The 25,906-nt window shown below is 46.1% G+C and overlaps 1 protein-coding gene across 2 annotated transcripts in view; it reads left to right on the forward strand.

Annotated features, from left to right (window-relative positions):
* LOC146821359 (uncharacterized) overlaps positions 1-25,906 on the forward strand; it is a 157,137-nt gene that overhangs the window by 126,441 nt on the left and 4,790 nt on the right. For both annotated transcript variants that reach the window (XM_085612306.1, XM_085612307.1), the window contains exon 8: positions 11,550-11,654. In XM_085612306.1, the coding sequence (XP_085468432.1) occupies positions 11,550-11,654 (105 nt within the window). The remainder of the gene's footprint in view (positions 1-11,549; positions 11,655-25,906) is intronic.

Consider the following 25,906-nt stretch of genomic DNA (forward strand, 5'->3'; position numbering starts at 1 on the left):
TATCAGTGATTGTATAAGAGCGTAAGAATGTGCTAGTATTTGTATAAGTAAGTGAGCTGGTGTGCATATAACTGTATAGGTGAGTAAATGGCAGTGTGATTAACTATTTGCATGACTGACTAGGTGTGTGAGTACCCATATGGATGAGTGGCGGTGTGTGAGTGTCTATATAGGTGTATAAGTGCATATGATAGTCCTGTACTGAGTGACCATAAGTATGAGTGACTGTACGGATGAGTGAGTAGATTTGTGTGTAAACCTAAGAATCAGTGAGTGGGTATGTAGTTATTGGTGTTGGACTGTCTATAGTTTTGAGAATGGCAGTCTGTAATTTAAAGTGGGTGTATAAAAGGTTATATTAGGGTGTGAGAAGATGCATCAAATTATCACGTGGATGATGTCATCAGTGATGTCATTTGAGATGTCATCAGTGATGTCATCAGTGATGTCACTGACCATGTCAAGAGTGATGTAATATGTGACGTCATCAGCAGTGCATTGCGGGGGCGCAAGTTATAGTTAGCTGAACTAACTATAACGGGGGAATTTCTCTGGTTTTGTACGAGTGAAATGTCCAGCTAACTATAACTTTCCCTAAAACCTATGGTTTTTTCAGTGAATATATATATATATATATATATATATATATATATATATATATATATATATATATATATATATATATTCACTGAAAAAACCATAGGTTTCACACATGTTATAGTTAGGTGGACATTTCACTCGTAAAAAAACAATGAAATTCCCCCGTTATAGTTAGTTCAGATAACTATAACTCGCACGCCTGCAATCCACTGCTCATGACGTCACATATTACATCACTCATGACTTGGTCAGTGGCATCACTGATGACATCACTATGACATCATCCTTGTGATAGAGTGGCGGCCGTGCAAGTTATAGTTATCTGAACTAACTATAACGGGGGAATTTCATTGGTTTTTTACGAGAGAAATGTCCACCTAACTATAACATGTGTGAAACCTATGGTTTGTAAGTGAATTTGCAAGGTTTTGTAAATGTTAATTCCTAACTATAACGTGTGTGAAACCTATAGTTTTTTCAGTGAATTTGTACGTTTTTTTAAATGCTAAGTTATGTATGTATTATTATATTTTTTATATATTTATTTTACAATAAACTACGTATTAAAACGTTTTTTTTTAGGGTTTTTCACGGTGCGCGCTCCGTGCGCGCACCCCGCGATTCTTTTAAAAAAATTAAAATGTTTTTACTGCCTTCGGGGTCCCCCTGACAAAGGCTAGGGGGTCAGGAACTCTCTACCCTGCCCCCTTTTCACGTTCCCCACCTTCCTTTTTCACTCTCGCACTCAAAACAAACAAAATGGAGGCTGACACTTCCTGATTTCGACCGATTCGAACGTTGGCTGACATTTAACCACCAATCAGAATTACGCTCGCGCACGTTAGGGTGCGCGCACGGTGCGCGGCTATAGATATTTATGTGCTTTTAACTCAATTTTCTCAGGAACTACTGAACAGATTGACTCCATATATGCAAAAGGCACTTCCCTGACCTGAGGACTACCTCTTTGCCAAATTTCAAGTAATTCTGTTCAGCCGTTCGGGCTGTACCTTCGACTAAAGGTCCTATGGGAAAATGCATGGGGAAAACGCATTTTGGGACCCCCCTTTTTTCTCGGCCCCCGCTTGACGAATCCCCCCGAGACTTTCAGGGTAGGAGCTGAGCGGAGCGCCCCATTAGTTTTGAAAATTTCACGAAGATTCGTCAACCGGCGCCAAAGTTATTCAAAATAGAATTTTGAGATTTCCTATGGAAACACGGTCCTAACTATAACTAACTACTGGCGACCGCCAGTAGATAATATATATATATATATATATATGTACACACACAAAATGCTACAGAAAGTCATATCTGTAGATATATATAGATTTAAAAGTCAAAACAATTATTTTATGTATTATTATTTTCTGTGCTGGTGTCTCTGCCACCATCATTTTCTATGGGAGTGTGATGCAATAACAATGAGTGACCATGTGTGGTGTCGTACTTACTCCAAGGTTGGGCTGGAGTACATTTATGGCTTTTTTGTGACCTTTTTGGCTGTAGAAACATTAAAAGTGCTGTCTCTAAACTCTTTTGTGGAAGGGTATCTGTATTTGCATATCCTTCTCTAAAAACCAAATCCTCAAAAAGCCCCACTTTTCCCTTCCCTAAGTCCCTCCTATTTAGATGTTAGTATTCCCTATTTTCAAGCCAGTCCCCCAGGCTCCTTCAACATTTACTATTAAAACATATACTTATGTGTGTGTGGATGTCTCCACACACGGCGGAGATCTCTGCAAAGAAAAGATATGAGAGACAGAAGTCTCCACACACCGGTTTGTGAAAAGCATTTTGTAGTACGTGAATAGTACCATTATAGTACTACTAAACATACTACAAAGTGCAGTTTGTGACTAGACCCTTTAGAGTTAAGCTTGCAGATAGAGTAAGTGATGCCTTGTGGTCCATTTGGTGCCCCCTGTAAGGTAGGTGCTCTCCGCTCTCTTGGAAAATCCTGATGGCAACAGCCGTAATCAAGGAAGGGCTACTTTAGCTAGGTTCCTCCAGGGGAAATCCTAATAGATGTTGACCTACTCAAATAAAGCACAGGGTTGATGGATGGAATAATTGCAAAAGTCTCAGCCTCTTGGGTTTGTTCTGGCTGCATTCCACTATGCCACTACTGACAGGGACTGCCTTATTTTAGTCAGACTTGGTCCTGCTCTAGTAGTAATAGTCCATCTCAAACCAGCATGCCGGGTACCAGCAAAATGGGAACACAAGCAACCAGAGACTTCTTTCAGCGTTGTCGGGCTTCCTCAGTGTGCTGCCTCTGGAGCAAGGCAGGACAGGCCGTACCGAGCATCTGGCGTATTCCCGGAATGCTGGAAGGGTGGGTGGCATTTTTTTTACTGGAGACCAGTTTTGTAGCAGTGCAGCAGTTTTAAAAGCACCCGCTGCAAAATTCCTTGTATATCCAGCTGATTTTAGGCAACAGTAAAAGTGTCAAGATAACTCAGGTGATTAATGTGTCTGCTGATGAGAGATCAGTGTTTTCTCTAGTGGCAGTTTTGATTCATCTAAGGTAGCGCAGAGGGTTCATATGTCTGCTGCAAAGAACGTGTGCCATGCAGATCAGAGAACAGTATTTTATGTTCCTAGCTCAGTGTGTTACTGCTTTTCTCACAGAGATCCTTTTGTTACTGTGAAGTTCAGAAATTACAATCATAATCTAGCATAGAGAACTATGAACCGCCAAAGAGATTCAACAAACTGCATGGTACAGGTTATAAAGTTATGTTTTTTTCAAGTCTGTCAGTATCCTAATGTTGCTAAAAAGGGTTTGTTTAGTTAGAAATAATTTCTTATTAGTTAAGCCAATCCTAACCACTGTGTTACATTCTGAATCCTGAGTTTATGCTTCTCCATACAAAGCACTCTTAAAAAATGCCTACCAGTATAGATGACATGTGAATCCTACACCGTGTAGTCCATTTTGTGGAAGGTAACATTTTCTATACGCTGATTTACACACGTATGATTCATTGTCTCTGTATGTATGTGTGTATGATGTAAGGTTCTCCTGTAAGCTACACTTGTATGAGAGGTGCTATAAAACCAATTAAATATATGTGAGAGAGGGGCTATGGAGGGTGATAGTGAGCGAACTGTTGGAGGTTGATAGTGAACGAATCTTTGAAGAGCCCCAATAAAGATTGCTGTATCCAGGTGTACTGTAAGGTCATTGTTGTGGGCTACCATGTCTCTTTTGTTCCTCTCTTTCTTGTCCTATCTTGCTTTCTTCTCTGGGGTCTGGAATGCATGTGTACATTCCAGATGTCCTGGGATGAGCTGCGGGGAGGTTCTGGAACTTGGGGAGCTTTGGCAGTTGGGGGAGCTGTGCCACTGCTGGGGATGTTGTGTTGCTGTTTAACCGTGGTCCAATTCCTGTTATACTGATTAAACTACTGGAGGACTTCTACACGTCTTTGTCATCTTTTCACTGGCGACGAGTTGTACCTGTGTGGGGACAGGTGCCTGGACCACTGGTTTCCCCATCGAACCCACAAGAAGCTGAAGAATATTTCTGTTTCAAATTTGAAAAAAAAAAATCGTTCTTGGACACTTAATCGCACCCGGGTCTTACTGCTCACATGGTGTGAAATTACAGATACAGATAGCGACTACAGCTACAGATACAGATACCGATAGCAATGACAGTTAATTGAATCATCGCTTACCTCGGTTGCCATGACAACGTCTCACCGAAGATCTCCTGTGCTCATTGGATTACCTCGGGCCTTGCAATCTCTTCTCGTCACGCTCGCTCCTTCTGATTTGGGGACTGATAGCGAATTTTGAACAGGAAGGCTGATCGGGGAGTCACGCAGCGCGGAGTCAAGGAGCCCTGAATTTGGGTGCTGGCGCATGCGCACTACGATTGGAAACCGGGATGCTCTTGCTGATTTCTTCGCACATGCGCGGTGGCGTTCTTTCAATCGCTGATCTCTGGAACATGCGCGGTGATGCGCACACTTCCTGAGGAGAACTCGTAGAGTGCCGATCCCGTGCAACGTTACAGGAGAGAGCCTGCGAAGTGACAGTACCCCGAAAACTGACAGAATCTACAGAATTTCTAAGGTGACAATATCATCATTTACAGAACTAGCGAAGAAGAGCTCTTTGGAAATTGGATTGTTGCACATGCGCGGTGATGCGCACACCTCCTCGTCAAAATGCCCTTTAAAATGTAGATAGATAGGTCATTTTTAAACCAGCAGCACGTAAATGCATGTACATTTAGGGATGTGACCTATGAGTTCTTTTTCTGTGGTTATCACTACGTTTAATGCGCCCTTGATTATTTGATTATTTCTTTTTACGCTGCTAGAGTATTGTTTATTGTTGGTTTTAGTGGGATACTCACCAACATCATTCAGGATTAGCAACGTAGTTGTTTTTTTTGTTGTTTTTTTTTTCTCTCTTTTGCATCATGGCTACAGGAATGTCACAACCTCCACAATTCCTTTCGGAATCTGGAGATCCCATCTTGCCATGGAAGAGATGGAAACCTTTGTTTGATTCCTATTTGTTGGCCATTGGGGGAGAGAAATTTTCAGCGGTACGCAAGCAAGCTACGTTGTTACATAATTTGGGGGTTGAGGGCAGACATGTATATGATGGTTTGGATGAAATTGTTCTTGGTCGTGGGGAAGGCGAGCCGGAAAACATTTATGATATGTCCATCATGATGCTTGAAAGACATTTTGGCTCTAAAATTAATGTGGTTTTAGAACGCCATAAGTTTTTTAGCAGGGTTCAGGGTAAACAAGAAAAAATTAATAGTTATGTGGCGGCCTTGAAAACGATGGCTCGCACTTGTGAGTTTGAACAATTGACTGATTCTTTGATCAGAGACCAAGTGGTGAGATGTACGAACGATGTAAAAGTTCAACAGAAACTTTTAGCAAAGAATCCTGATCTTAAAGAAACCCTAGCCATTGTTGAAGGGATGGAAAACACCAATATGTGGGTGCGGGAGATGAGGCCTGAGAAAGCTAATGATGTTTCAGTTGATGAGAAGGCAATTCATGAAATTAAAAAAAATGATTTGAAGAAAGATGACCCTAAAGAAAATAAGCTTGGGTTCAAAGGAAGTGTATGTGACAAGGAAAAGAAATTTCAAGCGTCAGAACAAGCTAGTTCTAATTCAAAAAATTATAATTCTGAACAGAGTGGGTTCAGGAATATCAGGCCTGGTTTTAAGTGTTTTAGGTGTGGTAGTGACAGGCATCTTCCCAATAGTTCAAACTGCTTTGCTAGATCTGTGATTTGTAATAAGTGTGGCAAGAAGGGGCATTATGCAAGAGTTTGTCAATACAAGGGCAACCAAGTGGTACGCTTTGTCAATGATGAGGAAAAGTTTGTTTGCAGTATCAAGGAGAATGGACTTGTGGATGGTGATGATTTAGACATGCCTGTTTGTGAAGTATCGATTGGTGGTCAACTTTTTCCTGTCTTGGCTGATTCTGGTTCACCCTATACTATGGTGGGTGATGCAAATTGGGATGCTGTCTTTGGTTTAGACAAGTTTGAGTTGTTTCCTCCTGATATCAATCCTGTGGGGTATGGTGGTGTCAGAATAGATGTGTTGGGATATGTAGTCAGGAAAATTCAATATAAAGACAGGGAAACTGTGGGAAAGGTGTATGTGGCGAAAAGGGGTGACAATCTCCTGGGTTGGAGGCACCAGAGGGACATGGGAATTACTTTGAATCCCAACTCTCCAGAGAAAGTCTTACTTCTGTCTCGAGAGGTGTTGTCTAACAAAGATGTCAGTTCATGTTTTCCAAGGGTCTTCAGTGATGAGTTGGGATTACTTAGGAACTTTGAACACAAGATCATATTAAAAGAAAATGCTCAACCTTTTGTCTCCAGAGTAAGGAAGGTTCCTCATTTGATGATGGAGCCCTTAAAGCATGAACTTGATAAGTTGTTGGGTTTGGGAGTTATCGAGGAAATTGAGTGTTCTGAATGGTTGGCCCCGATCGTTTTAGCTCCCAAGGATGGTGGAAAGGGGATCCGCATGTGTGTGGACTTGCGCGGACTTAATAAGCACATTTGGGTTGACAGACAACCTTTGCCCAACATCTCTGAGACCCTTGCTCTTATCAAGGATGCTAAGTGTTTTAGTGTTATGGATCTGTCATCTGCGTACCATCAGGTTTTACTCCATCCAGATTCGAGACACTTGACATCTTTTGTGACACCTCTGGGTGCCTTTAGATTTGTTCGTATGCCTTTTGGCCTCGCTTCTGCTGCGGCATGTTTCCAGAGGGTCATGAATAAGGTGCTTGAGGGGTTGTCGAAGGTTCTAATCTTCCAAGATGATATCCTGGTGTATGGGAGAGACCAACAGGAGCATGATGAACATTTATGGATGGTCCTACTGAGGCTGCAAGAGGCGGGTCTAGTTATTAAAAAGGAGAAGTGTAAATTTGGTGTGTCATCTGTAAGTTATTTAGGACATACCATCTCCGCTGGTGGAATTAGTCCTAAATTGGATCTGGCTGAGAGTGTTGTGAAGGCTCCTGTGCCTATCAACAAAGATCAAGTACGATCTTTTTTGGGTCTTGCGGAGTTTTGCTCCAAGTTTGTTCCAAATTTTGCAGCGATTGCGTCTCCCCTTAGGTTACTGCTCAAGAAGGGGGTACAGTTTTCATGGTCTAGTGAATGTTCTTCTGCTTTTGATTCTATTAAAAACAAGATTGGTTGTATGCCAACTTTGGGGCATTTTGATGCTTGCAAAAAAACTGTACTGTGCACTGATGCTAGCATGCTGGGGTTGGGGGCGGTTTTATCACAAGTTGTGAATGGTGAGTCCAGAGTAATTGCTTTTGCGTCTCGTTCACTCAAGGGTGCGGAGGAACGCTACTCTGTGATTGAGCGGGAGGCATTGGCGGTTTTCTGGGCAATACATCACTTTAAGTTTTACCTTTGGGGTATACCTATTGTTATCAGAACTGATCACCGTCCTTTGTGTCAAGTTTTCACCTGCAGGGAATCTGATAATATTTCACCTAGGATCAGGCGTTGGATGGAAGGGTTAATGGAATTTAATTTTGAAGTAGAGTATGTACAAGGTTCAAAGAATGCAATGGCTGATTGCCTTTCAAGGTTGCCGTTGGAACAGCCAGGTGTGGAGGTGGAAAACTCTTTGGTGGCATGGGTGCATGAGTCTGCGGTTGATGCTGAGGAGTGGTCTTCTAATTCTCATGAGGACAGAGATTTGGAGTTGCTCAAGGAGTATTCGGTCAAAGGTTGGCCTATGGACAGGGAGGTACCGGAGTCTTTGAGACCTTTTCTTAATATAAAGGATGAGCTGAGTGTTTTTGATGAAAAAGTATTAAGAGGCAATCGTGTAATACCTCCACAAGGGCTCAGAGGGAAGATTGTCAATTTGGCACATGAGGGGCATTTGGGGAGGAATCTGACCAAAGCCAGGGTGCGTGAGTGGTACTGGTGGCCAGGGATGGATCGACAGGTGGAGGATGCTGTCAAAGATTGTTGGGATTGTGCGAACAGTGACAAGAGTAAAAAAACTCGGGTTGCGCCTCTTTCACCTGTAGATGTTCCTTCTGAGCCATGGTCCAAGTTAGGTTTGGATATTTCTGGACCTTTTGAGCTTTTTCCTCCTGATGAGCGTTATGTGTTGCTTTTAGTGGACTACACCTCTAAATGGGTAGTCACTAAATGTGTCTCTGTTGTAAACACCCGTACTGTTATTGAATTTCTTTCTGAGGAGTTTTCCAGAGAAGGTATTCCAAAATATCTTATCACTGATAATGGGGTGCAATTTGTCTCGCATGAGATGTCCAGATTCTTGAAAGAGTTATCTATCATTCATTTCAAGACGGCTTTATATTGTCCGCAGGCTAATGGTCTTGCGGAGAGTATGAACAAATTGGTTAAGTCTTGTGCCCAGAGGGCTCTACAGACTAGAACTTCTCTTAAGAAGATGCTCAGGGAAACGTGGTGGGCTCATCGTACCACCCCGAATTGGTTGACTTCTGTTTCTCCTTTTTCTATTTTGAGAGGGAGAAAGGCTCATGACAAGCTGAGTCCTGCTTGGTTGAAGCTGGATGTGAATGATTTGAGGATGGATGAGCAAGTAGATGTGAAAAGAAGAGTCCATCAAGCAGAATATAAGCGCAGATTTGATCAAAGGAATTCCACATCCTTTAGACGCTGGTGTGTTGGGGACGAAGTTTTGATCAGGAATCCTGGTTTGCTGAAGAAGGGGCGTCCTAGGTTTATGGGTCCTTTTGTCATCAGTGAGGTCAGGAGGAATGTGGTTGTGTTGGACTCTGGTGATGTATGGAGCATGTCAAGGTTGGTTAAGTGGGAACCAGGTGTTGACACTCCTGAATCTGACCAGGCATGTGAATCAGGTTCCAAGGAGGTCTATGGTAATGCTGCTACATGTGCTTCTGGTTCCGGCACTGGTAGGAGGCTAAGATGTAGGCCGATTTGGCATAAAGATTATCTTTTGTCCTGAAATGTATTCTTTATCATTTGAATGTGATTGAGGTGGCATAAAGTTATTATATGTTTTGATATGTTTATTTTGTTGTTGCCATTTCTCGTCTCTTTTGTTGCTAAAGAATTATTTTGTTCTCACATGTTCTGTTCCTTACATTTTATTTCTCTTATAAGTTTTTCATCTTTTATTTTAAGGGTAGGGGATGTGTTGTGGGCTACCATGTCTCTTTTGTTCCTCTCTTTCTTGTCCTATCTTGCTTTCTTCTCTGGGGTCTGGAATGCATGTGTACATTCCAGATGTCCTGGGATGAGCTGCGGGGAGGTTCTGGAACTTGGGGAGCTTTGGCAGTTGGGGGAGCTGTGCCACTGCTGGGGATGTTGTGTTGCTGTTTAACCGTGGTCCAATTCCTGTTATACTGATTAAACTACTGGAGGACTTCTACACGTCTTTGTCATCTTTTCAGTCATCATTTACCATACTTTAAAAGCTGATACATTTGAATATATAATGATAAATATGTTGTAAAATGTGCCATTTTTCCCCACTTTTTTTGGGGGGGGAGAACCACCACTATCCCCCTTGTAGTGGTCAGGCTCGCTTGCTGCACTTGCTCACTATGCACCATATGGAGACTGGTCGGCCAAAATTTGCCAAGGCTGCTTTGGGTTCCCAGTCCGGCCTTTCTCTGGAGTGCATTTGGACAGTGAGCACAGGACCCACGTCTTGTAAAACTCTTAGCTCATAGGGCATCGCAGTGAGGAAAACACAAGATGATAAGTTTAGTGTTTGCAAAAGTCTCATCCACTGGCAATCTCTCTGACCCACATATTAGTCTATCAGCACTTGCCACGTCAGAAAAGGACCATCTTATGCAAATTAAGCTTGTTCATGCTGTCCAGCCCAAAATATCACGTCCTTTTCAAATGGGAACAGAAGCATCTCAAAACTAGCTCTACATTTGCGCCCATTGAGAAACCTTAAAGCAGGTGAAGGCATAATTGGTCTCTGAGAACCTGCACTGTGTCCCACCTGAACAGGTCATTGTATGGTTCAGATGTTGAGAGTGTTTGTGCTTGGATGAGTGGACAGTTGGAGTGAGAAGGGCTGAGCAGCAGGATGCTGCTCCTGGTGGAACTTTACCTGTAACCTGATCTAAACCTAATAAACCTAAATCTTTTATAAACTACTAGACCAGTGGCGTAGCTAGGCCTTAGGCTGCGTGTTGCGGCACCTGAGTTTGCCGCCTGTGGCGGCCTGATTGAAGAGCATGGGGAGGTTTGGGGGGGGTCCGGTGGTGCTGACGATTCATGGACCGTCGCTGGAAAGAGCGGGGGCGGATAGTGGGGTGCTGCCGATTCTTGCTGCCGTGACACCGACAGGTAAGAGCGGGGGAGGGGGCTCTGGCCACCGCCCCAAAACTTGTGCAGCCTCGGGCGGTCCGCCCCCACCGCCCCCCCAAACCCTCCCACCTTAGCTACACCACTGTACTAGACTACATGCTTGACTGTAACACACTGGTTTCTGATTATAATTGAACTGGACGTTGAGACTCTTGGCACCCTGGACCATTAACTGTACCTAGGTGGTTGAAGGTTTTTTCATCTAGAGGTTTACTATTTTTAAAAGAGAAACTCAGCAGCTTGGGTTTCAGCTGTCTGAGTTCTTCTGTGCTGAACTCAGAACCACAAACCACTGAAACAGTCGGCCAGGCATATATCTTTACTAAGATTATGTTAATAAACATTGTAGTAAAACTGATGGGTCCCAAACTTCCCAAGCTGGCTTGAGTGCAGACATATAGAACAACGTCGGCCATATTGCCAACGTCATAGAAACTCTGGTGGCTACACCAATTATTATGAAAATGTTTTGGATCGTATCTTAACCTAGGTGGTGCTAGCACCTTTTCTATTCTTAGCAAATTTTTAACTGGTCCGTTTGCCTACCTGTAAATAAATGTCTTATTTGTCTTTGAAGGTGTGTAACTGGCCATACATTGAGTTTATTGAGTGTTATTTGGTATGTCTACATGCTGTATCTGAGCTTCTAACTTTACCTCCTCCTTGAGCCTTGACTGTTCTACTCACGGGAAGTCGAGTGCCTAAATGAGTACCTTGTTCATCTACCTGGAGGGCAGCGGTATGTACAACCCTGGAACAGGCATTGAAAAGACAGTATCCACGTAGGAAACGCCGTAGTAGGCAATAAGTGCCCCAGAATCCAACGAAAAAGGCCGTACATGCCGGAAAAGGTTTGTGCGTATGCAGGACTTTTCCATTGTATTTGTGGTTCTCTGTAAAGGAAGATGGTGACCGCAGGATACCTTTGTTCCTGAAATACATGGATATGCGTTCGGGAAGAGAGAAGAAAAGTGCATGCTGGGAAATCTTGTCTTGTTCGCACTGAGATAGTGTTTTCCTTGTTCCTGTCAATGTAGTTCAGCATTGCATTTTCCTTACAGGACTGGCAGCAATGAAACCAGTTGCACCGTTCAGGATTAAGAAAGAGCAAGAGATGTATTTTATCGACAACCTCTTTCCGGAAAGCATCAGTGGTCCTCCTATGTGTAAGTAAATACCATTAGCCTGAAAATAACACACTAAGAACTTTCATTGATGTTGGTACACTGCATTTGATAAAGTGCTTTGAATGAATGAAAATGAGGGATTCTTTCACTGGGTCTCACCATTCTAAATACACCTGACACTGCTTATTGTAAGTCATGGCCCACTTTCCTAAGTGCAGAATTGGTGCAGTGAAGTGCACTTTTTCATTGTTCTTTGCACTGACCAACCAGGAGAAAAATAAGTCGATCAGTGGAAAAGCACGATTTTGCACTAGCTGCTTAATTAGAATGTGTTTTGCACTAGTTGATGGATACAAATGTAAGTGAAAATAGGTTTGAGGGAAATTTTGAAATGTGAATGCATCTTTTCTTTTGTTGATAGGATAGATCCATTTGTCCTAATCCCGCCTAGCCACGTACGTCCGATTCATAGTGAAGCGCAGTCACTGGTACCCAGACAGTATCTCAGGCAAAGAGCACCCTAGCATTGCTTTTGATGGACTCTGGAAATCACCCATGCAATTCCCAAACAACATCCCCCACAGCACACAAAATCACAGAGAAGGAAAGGAAATAGAAAGGAAATTAAGGTTTCAAACCCTCTATAGGGACAGTTTGTGCAGCATTAAATCTCTTATAGAGTCACCTGATAGGACCCGCTTAGATGCATTCAATATGTGCCTGCCCGATGGACAGTTATATATTTGGCAGTCAGGACCACCACCAGGGTGACAGAGTAAAATACGCCGTTGTCCTGGCGGAGAAAGGCTCGACTGACAACATATAAATCAGGCCCTTAGTTTGTTAATGGTCTCTTGTGATGAGGAAATATGAATTTTGTGATCAGTTATGTCCCCTATCGTAGACCCCAACGGCTCCATGTACATGCTATACGTACATGTATGTTCCCTCCTGCTCCAGTTTTGAAGACGCAAATATATGTGCGTCCACCGTCAACATGTCCTCTTTCAGATCCGCCATGAATGGGTCAGATATTCCTTTTCTAAGTATGAAAGGCCACCGACTTTATGTGGTTCACTTTCCACATTTCTACAGATTCAGGCGAGTAGGCCCGAATTCTGTCATCAAGCCTTTTCTGCCTTTTGCCTCCGAAAGCTCCAGTCTGAGCTTGCATCTGTGACCATGAACTTTGTCTCACTCCCTGCGCGGCTAACGGTGCCTGATCCAGCCCGTCGCCTGCCAAAAAACTGTATTTCACCTTCAAGATTATCTTCTCCGCCCCTCATCCGATGCATTCCTGTCTAGTAGTTTAGGTAAACATTCCTCCAGCTACCGTGCACAGGGCCAGGCCTCGCTGCCCTCATGCAAGTAATTCATAGCCCCGTCACCATGGAATATTCCTACCCCCTCGCATCTAGTGTAGACACTTAGACGCTTGTACACGCACTAAACAGTCAGTATAGTCAGTATAGAATAAGATTCTATCCTAAGAGACCTCTCTTTTTGGATAACACAGTTCTTTAAACATAGGATATTAGATATGATTTGGGATTAGGTTGACATAACCCCAGACTTTTGTCTCCACATGTAGAGCTAAATGTCAAGTCCCTTTCTCCCTCTAGTTGCACGTCAATCACACGTCATGCGGCTGCGCACGCATCTCTGCCAAATATTTCTGCTGACATTGCAGGATTCTCTTATGGATCCACCCACTTATGACATCATATATGATGACGTTGTCTAGTTACGCCTATTCTAGTTACGCATGCATAGTTTATTTTTCTTATCAGTTGTTACGCCTCCTGTATCTGTTTCATTGTAATGTATTTTCTATAAAACTGCTTACCTGTCAATAATATATGTTCCTTCCTTCCTGAACTTTCGTGGTGATGGAATAGAAGGCCCACAATTCGAATTGTGTTCCTTTGTATAGGAATAAAGCCTTTTTAAACCCTCTAATACCACGGATTCTGCCTCTCATTTTACTGAGTTATTTTTAATAGACTTTACCGCATAAAAAATAGTACCGGTAACGAAATATTTACCACAGTGAAAGTGTGACATTGGGAAAAAGATACCCCCAGATTTTCGCTTTCAGCGGTAAAGCTGTGCTGTTTCTTGCGGTTAGATAGCACGGAGGTCCTTGCTTGAGGGGGATTAAGCCAAACACATCCAAAGGGAGGAAGCAACCAGAGACAGAGAAAGCCCCTATGGCATGCACTGAGAGGTTGTTCACCTGCCTGGATCATGCTGACAGGACCAGGGTTGGAGTGGGGCAGAAAACATACCTGGGTGCCAAAATATTAGTGGCTTCCATTAGTGTTTTCTAAAATCATGGCCTCTGTGTACAAATTGAGTCATTTTTAGGTCTCGCCTACGCAGCGCGCATGCGTTGCTTAGGCAAAAAAAAGACCTTTAGCCATCGGTTCCCTTTTTCGCCCAAAAACGTGCACGCGTTGCATTGCTTTCAATTGCAACGCGTGCACGTTTGGCGATTCCCTTGCGGGAGCGAGCAGCGGCGTCATATGTTAGCAATTATCGCGCCTTGCTGCTCGATCCCGCAAGGGAAACCGGCGCAGGCCCCCTCCTCTCTCCCCTCCCCCTGCTGCCGTGCGAGGCGCGCGCGCTTGTTGTTTCTATTTTGGGTCGGGCATCATGAAGGCAGGATCAGAAAGTCAACAGGCCTCTACGAGCCCTGTTTACCTCGAGCTGTTTTCACTCCTCCGCCGCATTCTCGCCCATTGAGCTCTATGATGTCAGCGATGGTTAAAAGTGCATAACATCACTTCCGCATTTTACTGAAGAACAATTTGTGGTTGGGTCTTGCTGTTGCAGTAATGACATAGGCAAGTGACGCTGGTTTAGGTTTACTGCCTCTCCCAGTCCTCCCTCCCCGCCCACACTGAGCCCTCCTCATACCTGTTGCTTACGTGATGGTTGCTGGGCCCTCGCCTCCATCCACATCGTCACGGTGATGCAGCGGCCTTGGAAAGACATTGGCTTGTGGGAGACTCTCCATTGTGACGTGTGGCTGTCCCACAATCAGCCGCCCCAGCTTTTGGTGAGGCAGCTGCCTCTGAAAAGCACTGTCTTGTGGGTGTGAAATCTCGGTATTGATGTGCGCCCGACTGCATTCCCAGCCTTTTTAAGCGCAGGCCTGTCGTGGGAATCTCCTACCACCCCCAGCTGTAAATGTGAAATAAGGTTAATGACAGTGATGTACCAAAGGTGCATTGATGCAAACACGGAAATGACCACCGTGGACACTTCCAGGGTGCCCAACATTTCTCCATCTGTGGAAGCATGAGAGGTACTTCAATACCAAATCAGATGCCATTCCCTATGTGGGTACCCAGCTCTACGCCTGAAGGAAAGCCGCCTCAAACTCACTATGTCCTCGCTTTTCCAACTAATGAACTTCTTACAGAGGGAAGCGGGCAAATATATTGTTGACCACAGGAATGGCTAGCCTGTCTCAAGCATTTCAAGAAATTCAGAGGAACATTGGTGCCCTCTTCAGAAACAGCTGTAAGGCACATTGACACATGCGGTGCCCTGTCCTGCCATGCAGTATCATGGCCAAGGAATCTTCAAGGGGGAGATTTGGCGCAACACGATGCAGGCTTTTGCTGTCCATTGACTTACATTAATCACTATATTTTGTCATGGACTGTTTTGGGCCTACTATTACATGATACTGGTACTTCGAGGTTCAAAGACAAAATCAGCTCGCCAACAACGAGCCTCGGATACTCGGATATTTTTTTTTTGCCATCATAGCTCAGTGCATCTCTGACCCTCCGAAACATAAGCCAATTTATTTTGAAATATGATGATGAAATACCTGAACTCTGCTACTAAGGAAATGTTTTTTTCTTTTTCTTACATTGGGTTGAGGGATATTTTTGTAATGAGAATGTGCAAGAAGTTGACAAATACCAAAACTGGAGGTATCTTAAAGGAGAGGTGACTTGTATGCTGTAGTCCCAGGCACACCACTGGGGCACTGATGATCTTGTTCCAATATTTGGGATCGGGGTGGGGGGTGGGGGGGTGTTGGCACTTGGCACCACCGCCAGTGCAGAGTGAATTCTCCACAAAACCAAACACCCTGGAATCTAAGGAAAAAACATGAATAGAGATAGCTGAACGTGGAGCGCTCCCTCAGCCACTGGAAATTTCTCAGGGTCCCATCTAGTTTCTTGTTTTTTCCACCATGCCACTTCAGATTTGGACAAACCGTATCCACATCAGACAAAACCCTCCCAATATGAACATTTCAACCCCTACTGCCAGGCCAAGCCCCCCCCCCCAATAACAGGAACACAGCAACCCCAAACCATGGCCAGCCTCATCATGTTTTGCCTCCTCACTCAGGTGCAGTGTGAGTCCTGTGACGCAGGGAAGACGCGGCCTGTGTTTGGACGTACCCACTGCACTTGGGGAATCTCACTCAAAACAACCAGTAGAAACAAGTGATGGGGAAACTGCTTGTAAAAGTCCCAGCCACGGGCCCTTGATCGTTGGTGCGTTCAAGTGTATCGTTTCTCACCTACCACGCCACTTCAGACCGGGACCAACCTCATGCAAATTAGGCATTGTCCTGCTCCACATTGGATATGGAGACACTGTCAGTGGGAGAATATCACACAACAACATTATTAGTGTGCAAACTGTCAAACAAATGAGCTCCTTCAGTTTTCAAAGTTGGAGCACCTTTGACCTTTCTTTTCATTTCTTGAACGGCATTCTTGTTTACAGTCTTACCTAATAATAACTTTTAAAATTAAATTTCCTGACATGTTTTGGTTTTCTCATATTTCATCAGAGGAACTCATCAACCATAGTCATTTCTGTGTCTTTTTGTCATGAAAATGGAAAGTGCCGGAGATGTGGAATGTCAACACAACACTACAGGGGAGAAACTCCCCCGGTGCTGGTGCACAGGCCCTGGAGAAAGTGGAATGGGCAATAGGGCAATGGAACTGCATGGTACATAGATTAGCATCACCACATGATGAAAGGTGCTATGAAATGGAAGCAGGAACCCCTAACCAAGAAGACATGAGACCTAATATTGGAAGAGCCAGAACAACCAACCCATAGCCGCCCACGGTTGACAATCTGTAAGCCAAGCTCAGTTCATGAATTAACAAGCATTGGCATAGCCAATAGGTCTCGCCTTTGGGACCTTATAAGTATTTAGTTATGCAGCACAATATCCTTACTGCAACAACATTAACTGTTGCATGGCTAAACACTTATAAGGTACGAAAGGCGAGACCAATTGGCTATGCCAATGCTTGTTTAGCTTGTAAAGACACGCTGGGTAAGTGTTTCGTAAGTTATGGAAGACGGCGTGGATTTGAGCTTGCTGCAGTCAATGTTTGTTTTAATATCTGAGAAAACCAGCCCAGCAGGCCATGAAAAAAGGCATAAAAACACCCAAAAACCGGCCCACATATTCACTCGTCAAACTAACCAATCAGGCACTGCCTGATTGCCCTATTGGCAAGTCTGACCCTTGGTAGGGCCTAAATCTCTTTAGAGGTGGCTTACTGTTGAACTCTTCTGCAAGGAACGGGTGCGCAACACTTGTGCCAGGCAGCAGGGAAGACTGCAGTGTGCCGAGCATGCGTCTTGGCGATTCAGTGTGTTGTATCATCATGAGATCGGACAACAAACCCAGAGGTTGGAGCCAGGCAGTACAAATAACATACGAAAATGGCGATCCGTAATGGGAACAAGCACAAATGCCATTAGCAGACAGAGGTAAAGAGACTAATCTAATAATTCCCACAGAAACCAGAATGTATATTAGGGGAACTGAAGGAAGCTAGATTTCCCATAGTTTGGAATTTTATTGTGGGAGACAAACAAGCTGGTGTATGGAATACACATGTGGAGTCCCTCTAATTTAAGGGTACGAATGTGTAGTAGGGGCTATATGAACGAATATGTAAGTGGATAGGGCAGAGGCAACGCTAACTCATTTAGGGGCTTATTTACAAGCCCCTTGCGTCACTTTTTCCCATATTAAAAGTGACGCACCGGTGGCGCAAGGGGCTTGTAAATAAGCACCTTAGTTTTGCGAATTCCTTAACAGGCGACAGTCTCTTTTTACCCTCTATCACTTATGCAGCATTGCAGTACCCAAAGCGATATGGAAACAGATCCAGACACAAGAACAGACCCAGCTACCACCACACAAACAGATAATTCCCCACACAGTTTAAAGGGGTTACAAAGTGCACAGATCAAATTACACATATTCAGACACACACTCATAGGGTCACCTACATAAAAAAAACATACACAAAGACATAATTGAACATTGGTACACATATCTAAGCAACAGCAATACCTGGAGGTTTACAAACGCGGAGAGGTGCCTGCACACACACACAGGTCCAGATATAATCAGATCAACTATATATACAAAACGTTTTTTGGGTCCACTGCCAACTCTCAAACAAACTAGAAAAGAGACAAAAAATAAACTTTTCATTTTAACCGTAACCCTATTTTCTTTAAGGAAAACTAGTTGCTTTTAATATAAATAAAAAAGTTTACTTGATTTAAAGGTGATCGCAGACGGTGTTCTGCTGGCCCTAGCATTCCACTGTGCATATTAAGGTCTCCAATCGGAGTGATTCATTAACATTAATGAGGTAGGTCAGATTGTGACTCACTCCGTATGAGGAATTTCGCAAACCAATGTATTACTACACAGGTCGGTCAACAAAATCAGAATCGATTCGCAAATAGTTGGTGCACAATTTGCGACCGCTTTTTGCACATCAGGTTCTAATACATCTGGCACAGTATTCAAAAACTTAATTCCCTGTTCTCTTTTTTAGCTGATGATCTTTTTACATTGAAACTGAATGGGCTGTCACACATGTCCCTGTGCACGAGGTAGGGTTGACATCCTCGGAGAAAAGTATTGGGCATTTGTACATGTTTGTAATCCTGGAGTAGTCAGGAGTAGGTACCCTTATGATGTGATTTTATTTAAGATCCTCTATACTCCTTCTTAACTCTCAATTCGGATTCCGATTACATTAATAATCATTCAGGATTACTGTGAATATGTCTAAAATACTTTTGAAGGGATTTCATCTCATATTGTATATTTTAAGTTTAGATTTCAAAGTTAAATATACTACCCTTTGCTAATTTGTTCCCATTTTTCTTTAACCAGCTCTAAAATAGAAATCACCATCCATCATCACCACCCCATAACAATCTCATGACTACCTGCTTTCTTTCTCCATTTATTTATTTCTTTAGAAACTTTATGTAACAGGATAAATTACATTTCTGAAGTTACAGTTAGTATGACTCCTTTGTTCCCACGCGTGTTTAAGGCCTAAGTCTAGCATGGTCGTTTGTGATATATATGCACATATGGAACACTGGCCACACGGGAAATGGCCCTTTAACTCCTGAAGGTCCCCAAGTGTGCTCTTGATTATCGTTGTAGTTTTTGATTTTTTGTGGACCTAGAGATTCATTATACTAGTGCTCCATTTCGTTTGAAATCATTTTTATTGAGTTTCAATAACAAGATGCAGTATGCTATGTGGCCACGTCGTGGGCTTCTAGCTATCATTGTGCTTCGCAGAGCATCTGAATGACAAAAAGAGACAAAAATAGAAAAAAAAGACAACTTCCCCACATCCTCCCTTTCCCCCACTCTCCTCCCCTGACATCCGAAAAATAGAATGAGAAGCAGTCCCAGCCCTCCATAGCATCTGGGACATTGTCTAAGTGGCGTTTTGACCCAATCGAGAAGGCGAAGTAGCCGCAGGTATCTGGGGCAGGACAGCAGGGAAACGAAAGGGCGCCACACATCAGCGAAGGAGGCCCCGTCGCCCTGCAGCGAAAAGGTGATGAGCTCCATGGCCAGTACATACCACAGGCGGTGGAGCCAACCCTGTACGTTTGGAGTAGTGTCTGTACCCCAGTGCGATAGGATATTTTGTAGAGCCTTCCCCAGGGCTATGCCTATTTGTTTGCCGTTATGGGATTTGAGGGGGTAAGTAAGTCTGCCTGAGACCCCTAGGATTATGTGCTCAGGAAATCGGAGAAGTGTAGTGTCAAAATGGTGGTCTATCTCGTCCAGCACCTGCGACCAGTACGTAGTAAGTGCAGGGCATTCCCACAGCAAGTATAAAATTGCGCCGTCAGCATCACACCCTCTCCAGCAAGTGGGGGAGCCGTCAGGATCGCTCTTATGGAGCCAGAAGGGTGTGAGGTACCAATAGGTCATGACCTTAGTGGCTGTCTCAATGCTGTTGATATTACGCGCTGAGTGTCTAGTGTGGTTGTAATTGTCCTGGGAGTCAGCTCCCTACCCAGTTCAGTCTCCCAACGTCTCTGGTCGGCTGACTTGACCGGCTGTTCCAGGGGCCGTAGGAAGTGGTAAAGTTCTGTGATGAGTCGCTTGGGGGAATTTTTGGAGAGCAGCCATCTCTCATACCTGGTGAGGAACCCCCCCTTACCCGGGCGGACCTGGGGCTGTGTGACCCAATGTCGTATTTGCAGGTAGTGGTAGCGCTCTGTTTATGGTACTTGGAAACTAGTTTTAAAATCTTCAAAGGGGCGGGGGCCATCAACATCAAAGAAATGTCCCACAGACCTGTGTCCTTCCGCATCCCAATGGCTAAACGTGTCTCGGTCAACGCCTAGAGAGAAATCCTGATTTTCGATAATGGGGGTGAGAGGTGATGGGAAGGTCAACAAACCATTGCGGGTGGCTGCCGCGTCCCAGGCCGCCAGTGTGATGCGAGGCACTGGAGAGCCGTAGAGCCCCGAGGGTCTATCGACCTTGCGGAGGAAGGGAATCTTCCAGAGAGACATTTTCGCAAGCACCCGCTCCATGAATAGGCAGTGCTTCTCTGCCTCCGTCTGGCCCACTCCAGAAGGGCCCTCAGTTGCGTCACTTTGTAGTAGCGGCCAAGGTCAGGAATCCCCAAACCCCCCTCTTTATGGGGCCTATAGCTTAGTTCCCTTTTCAGTCGTGGCCTCTTGTCTGCCCAAACAAAGGAGATAAATTCAAACTGCAGTAGTTTTAGAGCACCTGGGGGGGCTCCACCGGGAGAGTTTGAAAAACATATAAGATTTTGGGGAGTATGCTCATTTTCAAGGCCGCTATCCTGCCCAGCCAGGAAAGGTTGAATGGTTGCCACTGCTGGAGCTCTTGTTTATTTTGGCGCACTAGCTGAACATAGTTGAGAGAGTTAGTCTCCGCTATGGATGAAGATAGCAGAATGCCCAGGTACGATATATCTTTTTGGTTCCATTGAATAGGGCACATCTGGGCCAGCGCGGTTATAGTAGTCTGCGTTAATGAGAAACTCAAAGCCTGGGATTTAGCTACATTGACCTTAAAACCAGAGGCCTCTGCAAACTCCTCCAGTTCGGCCAGAAATGCTGGGATGGAGGTTTGGGGGGACTCGAGTATGGCAACCACATCATCCACATAGAGGCTAACTGTGTGGCACTCTCCACCAAAGAGGATTCCCTTGATCAGCCAGTTCTCCCGTATTCGCTGGGCTAGTTGCTCCATATGTAGAATGAATAGTAAAGGGGAGAGCGGGCAGCCCTGTCGGGTGCCTCTGGCAATGGGGAAAGGTGTGGAGGTGAAACCATTCACTTTGACAGTGGCCAATGGGTGACCGTAGCCGCTAAACATTCACCGTCGGAAGTGATGGCCAATCCCAAATTTCTCCAGGACAGTCTCCAAGAAGGGCCAATGTACCCTATCAAACTCCTTCTCGGCATCTATGGAGAGAAAAATGCGTTCCTCGGACTGCCTATGGGACCTTCGGGTGTTATCAGTGCACTGTCTGGTAGCGACAAAGCCCGTCTGGTCTGAGTCGATCAGACCTGGCATCATGGGCCCTAATCTCTCCGCCAGGATCCGCGTAAATGTCTTAAAATCAATGTTGAGAAGTGATATTGGCCTGTACGAGGTACAGTATCGATGATCTTTCCTAGGTTTGGGTATTACCGCTACTGATGCTAGGAGCATTGTTGGTGGCAGTTCCCCGGTGTCGGTGACCGAGTTGAAAAGTCGCGTTAGTATAGGGGCCACGAGGGAACACAAAGTTATATAAAAAAGGGCGGGGAACCCATCCAGGCCGGGGGATTTAAGAAGTTTAAGTCTGGATATAGCCAAGATAACCTCCTCAAGTCTGATGTGGCTATCCAGGGTGGCGGCCTGATGTTCTGTCAATTTGGTGAGCGTTATGTCCTGACAATACCTAGAAGGATTTTGGTCAGGCAGTGACTGTGCGGAGTACATGGTGGTGTAAAAATCTCGGAATTCATCGGCTATATCTTCCCCACACGTGCGTTCCGCACCATCGAAGGTCTGGATGAGGGGGACCGTAGTTGCGCGTGCAGTTTATGAGCTAAGAGATGGCTACATCTGTCCCCACCAGTATAAAATGCATGTTTCAGGTGAAGCGTGGCATATTCCGCCCTATTTAGGTCAAGGCTGGCCAGCTGTGCTCTGGCCGCTTTTAGTTTTTGCCATACCCGGGCGGGCCCCCGTCCTCTTAGGAATCCCTTCCAGGTCCAATACCTGCTCAGTTAGCTCATCCCTTTTTTCTCAACGGGCCTTGTTGTTGGCTGCAGAGATGGCTATGAAGTCCCCACGGGCCACTAACTTAAGTGTTTCCCAGAGGGATATGATGGAGGTGTCTTGTGTGTCATTTATGACCAGGAAGTCCTATAGTGTCTTCGTAAGGTGGGTCACTACCTCTGGGCGGTGTAGGAGTGCGTCCCTAAGTCGCCATGAGTTTGGTGGTCTATGAGTGGGGGGGAACAGTAGGGTCACGGTCAGGGCCGCGTGATCTGAGAGCATTTGGGGCTCAATGGTTGATGACTGCACCCATGGAAGGAGGGAGCGAGCTAGCAGGAAGTGGTTGAGGCGTGCGTAAGTCCCCCTGGCGTGGAAATAAAAGGTGTAGTCACGCGTGTGGAGATGGAGGTGTCTCCACGTGTCCACCAAACCTAGGTCGTGGAGCCACCGGGGGTGGGTTGCTGAGAGAGCCCCTGTTGCTCCCTGTCGCTGCGCAGAACAATCGAGCTGACCGTCAAAGACTATGTTCAAATCGCCCCCCAGAAGAATTTGTCGGTCGTGCATGGAGGTCAGGTCTCCTATTGTTTTTTGCAAGAAGGCTTCCTGGCCATCGATGGGAGTGTAGAGAGTGGCCAATGTGAAGTTATGTCCCCCTACAGTCAACGAATGTGCCAGGAGGCGGTCTTTGACCTCCATCTCCTTAGTCCCCACCCTCCCAGGGAATGTGCGTGCGACTAAGATAGCTACCCCAGCCTTTTTGGTATGGAGAGAGGAGTAATATTGGTGTGGGAAAGCCTTGGAGTGCATTCTATAGGTGTCACTGGATTTCAAATGAGTCTCTTGGAGTATACTGATGTGGGCCCCAGAGTTCTCCAAGTATGACAAGATAGCTCTGCTCTTGATGGGGTTGTTGATTCCTTTCACGTTCAATGTGAGAATCTTGATACTCTGGAGGTGGGTAGGGCTACGCTTTGTAGGGGCCAGCAAGCTGGGCCGCCCAAAGACACCGTAGAGAAAGGGCGATCTAAGCTAGGTGGTGTCATTATGCATGGGCTGTTAACCAGTATAGATGCAGCAGGGATTCAGCGAGGGGGAGGAGACCCCAACATTATAAAAAGCAGCAATCCCACGGATCCCAACAGCATATACAAAAAAGAAAAACCTGAACTTGACAGTTACATAAGAAATAGCACAATAAGGTCAAAGTCAATGTCCAGAGCGTCTTGCTCCTAGAAAAACAAGAGAGAGGTACCTGTGGCTCAGAGCTCCCCGCTCCCACCGGACAAGCAAATGGGAATGTTCATGACATCATTCCCCGGAGACGAGGGTGCGACCATACCATACCAAGGTGCAGTCCAGAGAGAACATGCTTCACTTCGAGGATGTCCCGGCGGGGGTCAACAGCACGGCTTGCCGTTCTTTGGCCATGGTGTCTGAATCAGGGCGTATCGCTGGACTAGGGGGCTTGATAGTGGTCCATCCATGGATGCTGCGGCGCAGGCGCCGACTCTGATCGGGTTGCACCGGCGCAAGCCCATCGAGGCCCAAGAGTTTGTAGGCCGCCTGGAGTGAGTAGATTTGCCTCAGTTCCCCTTTATAGGTGAAGATCAGCCGAAACGGATGTCCCCAGGAGTATTTTATACCTGCTTCTCGAAGGTGGAGTGTGATCGGTCTGAAGGACTTGCGTTTAAGCAACGTGGAGGCGGCCAGGTCTTGAAATAATGAGGGTTTCTGACCTTGGTGAACAAAGTCCAGGTTGTGCCTTGATTTGCGGAGGATCCGTTCTTTAAGCTGGAAGTCATGAACGCAGGCCAGGATGTCCGCCGGGGCGCAGTGGCTGACCTACGAGGGCCCACCTTGTGTGTACAATCCAGTTTGATCGAGAACTCCGGGGGTTCCCCTAGGATGGATCGAAAAAGGTCCTCTACTTAAGCCTCGAGATCACCCGCATTGTCCGCGTGCACTAGACCCCGGATGAGGATGTTATTGTAGCGGGATCTGTTCTCCAAATCCTTGGCGTGGGCCGGCAGGTCCAGGTGCTGCTCCTGCAGTCGGAGAACCTCTTGTTGGAGATGTTCAATTTCTTCATCCCACCCTGAGTCATGTTCCTCCAGAGTATTGACTCGTTCCCCTAGGTAGTCAACATCTCGGCGCACTTCTCGGAGGTCCGCCTGGAGGTCGCGCTTCATTGTGGCGAGGACGTCCCGAAGGGAGGAGAAGAGGGACTCCAGGAAGGAACGACTGACCGGGCCCTCTGGGTCCTCGCTTCTCGAGGTGTCGTCTGCGCGCCCCGGGCCCATCCAGCCGTCAGACTGCTGTGAGGACTTGAGTAACAGCTCCCGGACCGATCGGTCTTTCCTGCTCTTGGGGGCTGTCATCTCTGCTGTAGCCTCCGGGGTCTTCGTCCTGACTGGGGCCAGTTCTCTCACAGTCCACGATAGGGGGGAGCCCTATGGAGGCGCCAAGAGTGGGGTTGGCACTAGTGCTCAGCCTCCTGTGGTCTCGCCTGGATGCCACACTGATACCTCACCAAAAGCGCCGCTCTCGTGGGTTGTGTTGAGGTCAGATCTAGTCTTGGGGCACAGGTTTACTGCAGCTCCACCAACAGGCCTTTGCACAGTGGCTTCCCACCTGTCCAGTAGACCACCTAGTGATTCACCACGTTCAGCAGGAGGGCCCCTGGCAATGGGGAGTGCAGGACTCTGTGGGTGCGAGCCTGGTGGCCTTGCTCAGTGGTTAAAGTGCGGTGGGTGCGGCCTCGCCGCCTCCGCTGCTTATGCCTGCCGTTGGGGGGGGCTGCCAGAAGCTAGGCCCAGTCCAGGGCCATCCGGAGCATTCTCCCAAGAGTGCGCACCCTCCAGTCGTCTCCCTACCTCCAGGGTCCACCAGCTGTGAGTTGATAACGCCTCCTGCGCCTCAGTGTCCTCTCCTCAGGCTCCTCTCGCCGGCGGCACTACACTTCTCTCAGCCAGCAATGTGGTGCCCCTCCCCCGCCGAGTCCGCAACAATGAGGCCAGCGTCGGGCCGTCGGATGTCACCGGGCTCCTGCAGGCACTGTTCAGCTCCCCGCCGGTCCTCCGCAGTGTGCTGGGGCGGCCCCGCTGCCGAGTCTGGGCTAGTTTTGGGGCGAAAACGCTGCCCCCACACCCCCCTTGACGAGTAGCACTGTCGCAGGGTGCCCTCTCGCCAAACACGGCACCCCCTTCCAGCTAGGAATGCTACAGCAGGTCCGAAGGGAGCAGAGCGCTCCGAAGAAGCGTCCTAGCGCGACGCCATCTTGGCCACGCCCCCCCTTGTGTTCCATTTAAAGGAAATTAGTGGTTTCTCAAAATTGGGTCTGTTGCTGTTCAATATTCACCATTTTTTATTTGTGATATTTTTCACATTGTCTGAACTGTTTTGAAAAGTGCAAACTCAAATCAATTGTTTGGCACCTTTTCTTTCTTTGTCTATCAGCAGTGTTTCCCTGTTATTGTGCCAAGCCCTTTATTCTGATCTTTTTATCAATTGCCACGGATATTGTCTATGTAAATGTTTCTCAGTTCGTGTTTTGGCCTCAGACTTATAGGTCGCCACAGTGGCGTAACGAAAGTTGAGGGGGCCCCCCTGCCATGCTCACAGAGGGGCCCCCGCTCCGGATTTCATCCGAGCTATTGGGCCTGAGTACTGTGCTGAGGGGGCCCCCTGCAGCTCGGGG

The sequence above is a fragment of the Triturus cristatus genome, chromosome 6 (assembly GCF_964204655.1).
Source record: "Triturus cristatus chromosome 6, aTriCri1.1, whole genome shotgun sequence".
Lineage (NCBI taxonomy): Eukaryota > Metazoa > Chordata > Amphibia > Caudata > Salamandridae > Triturus > Triturus cristatus.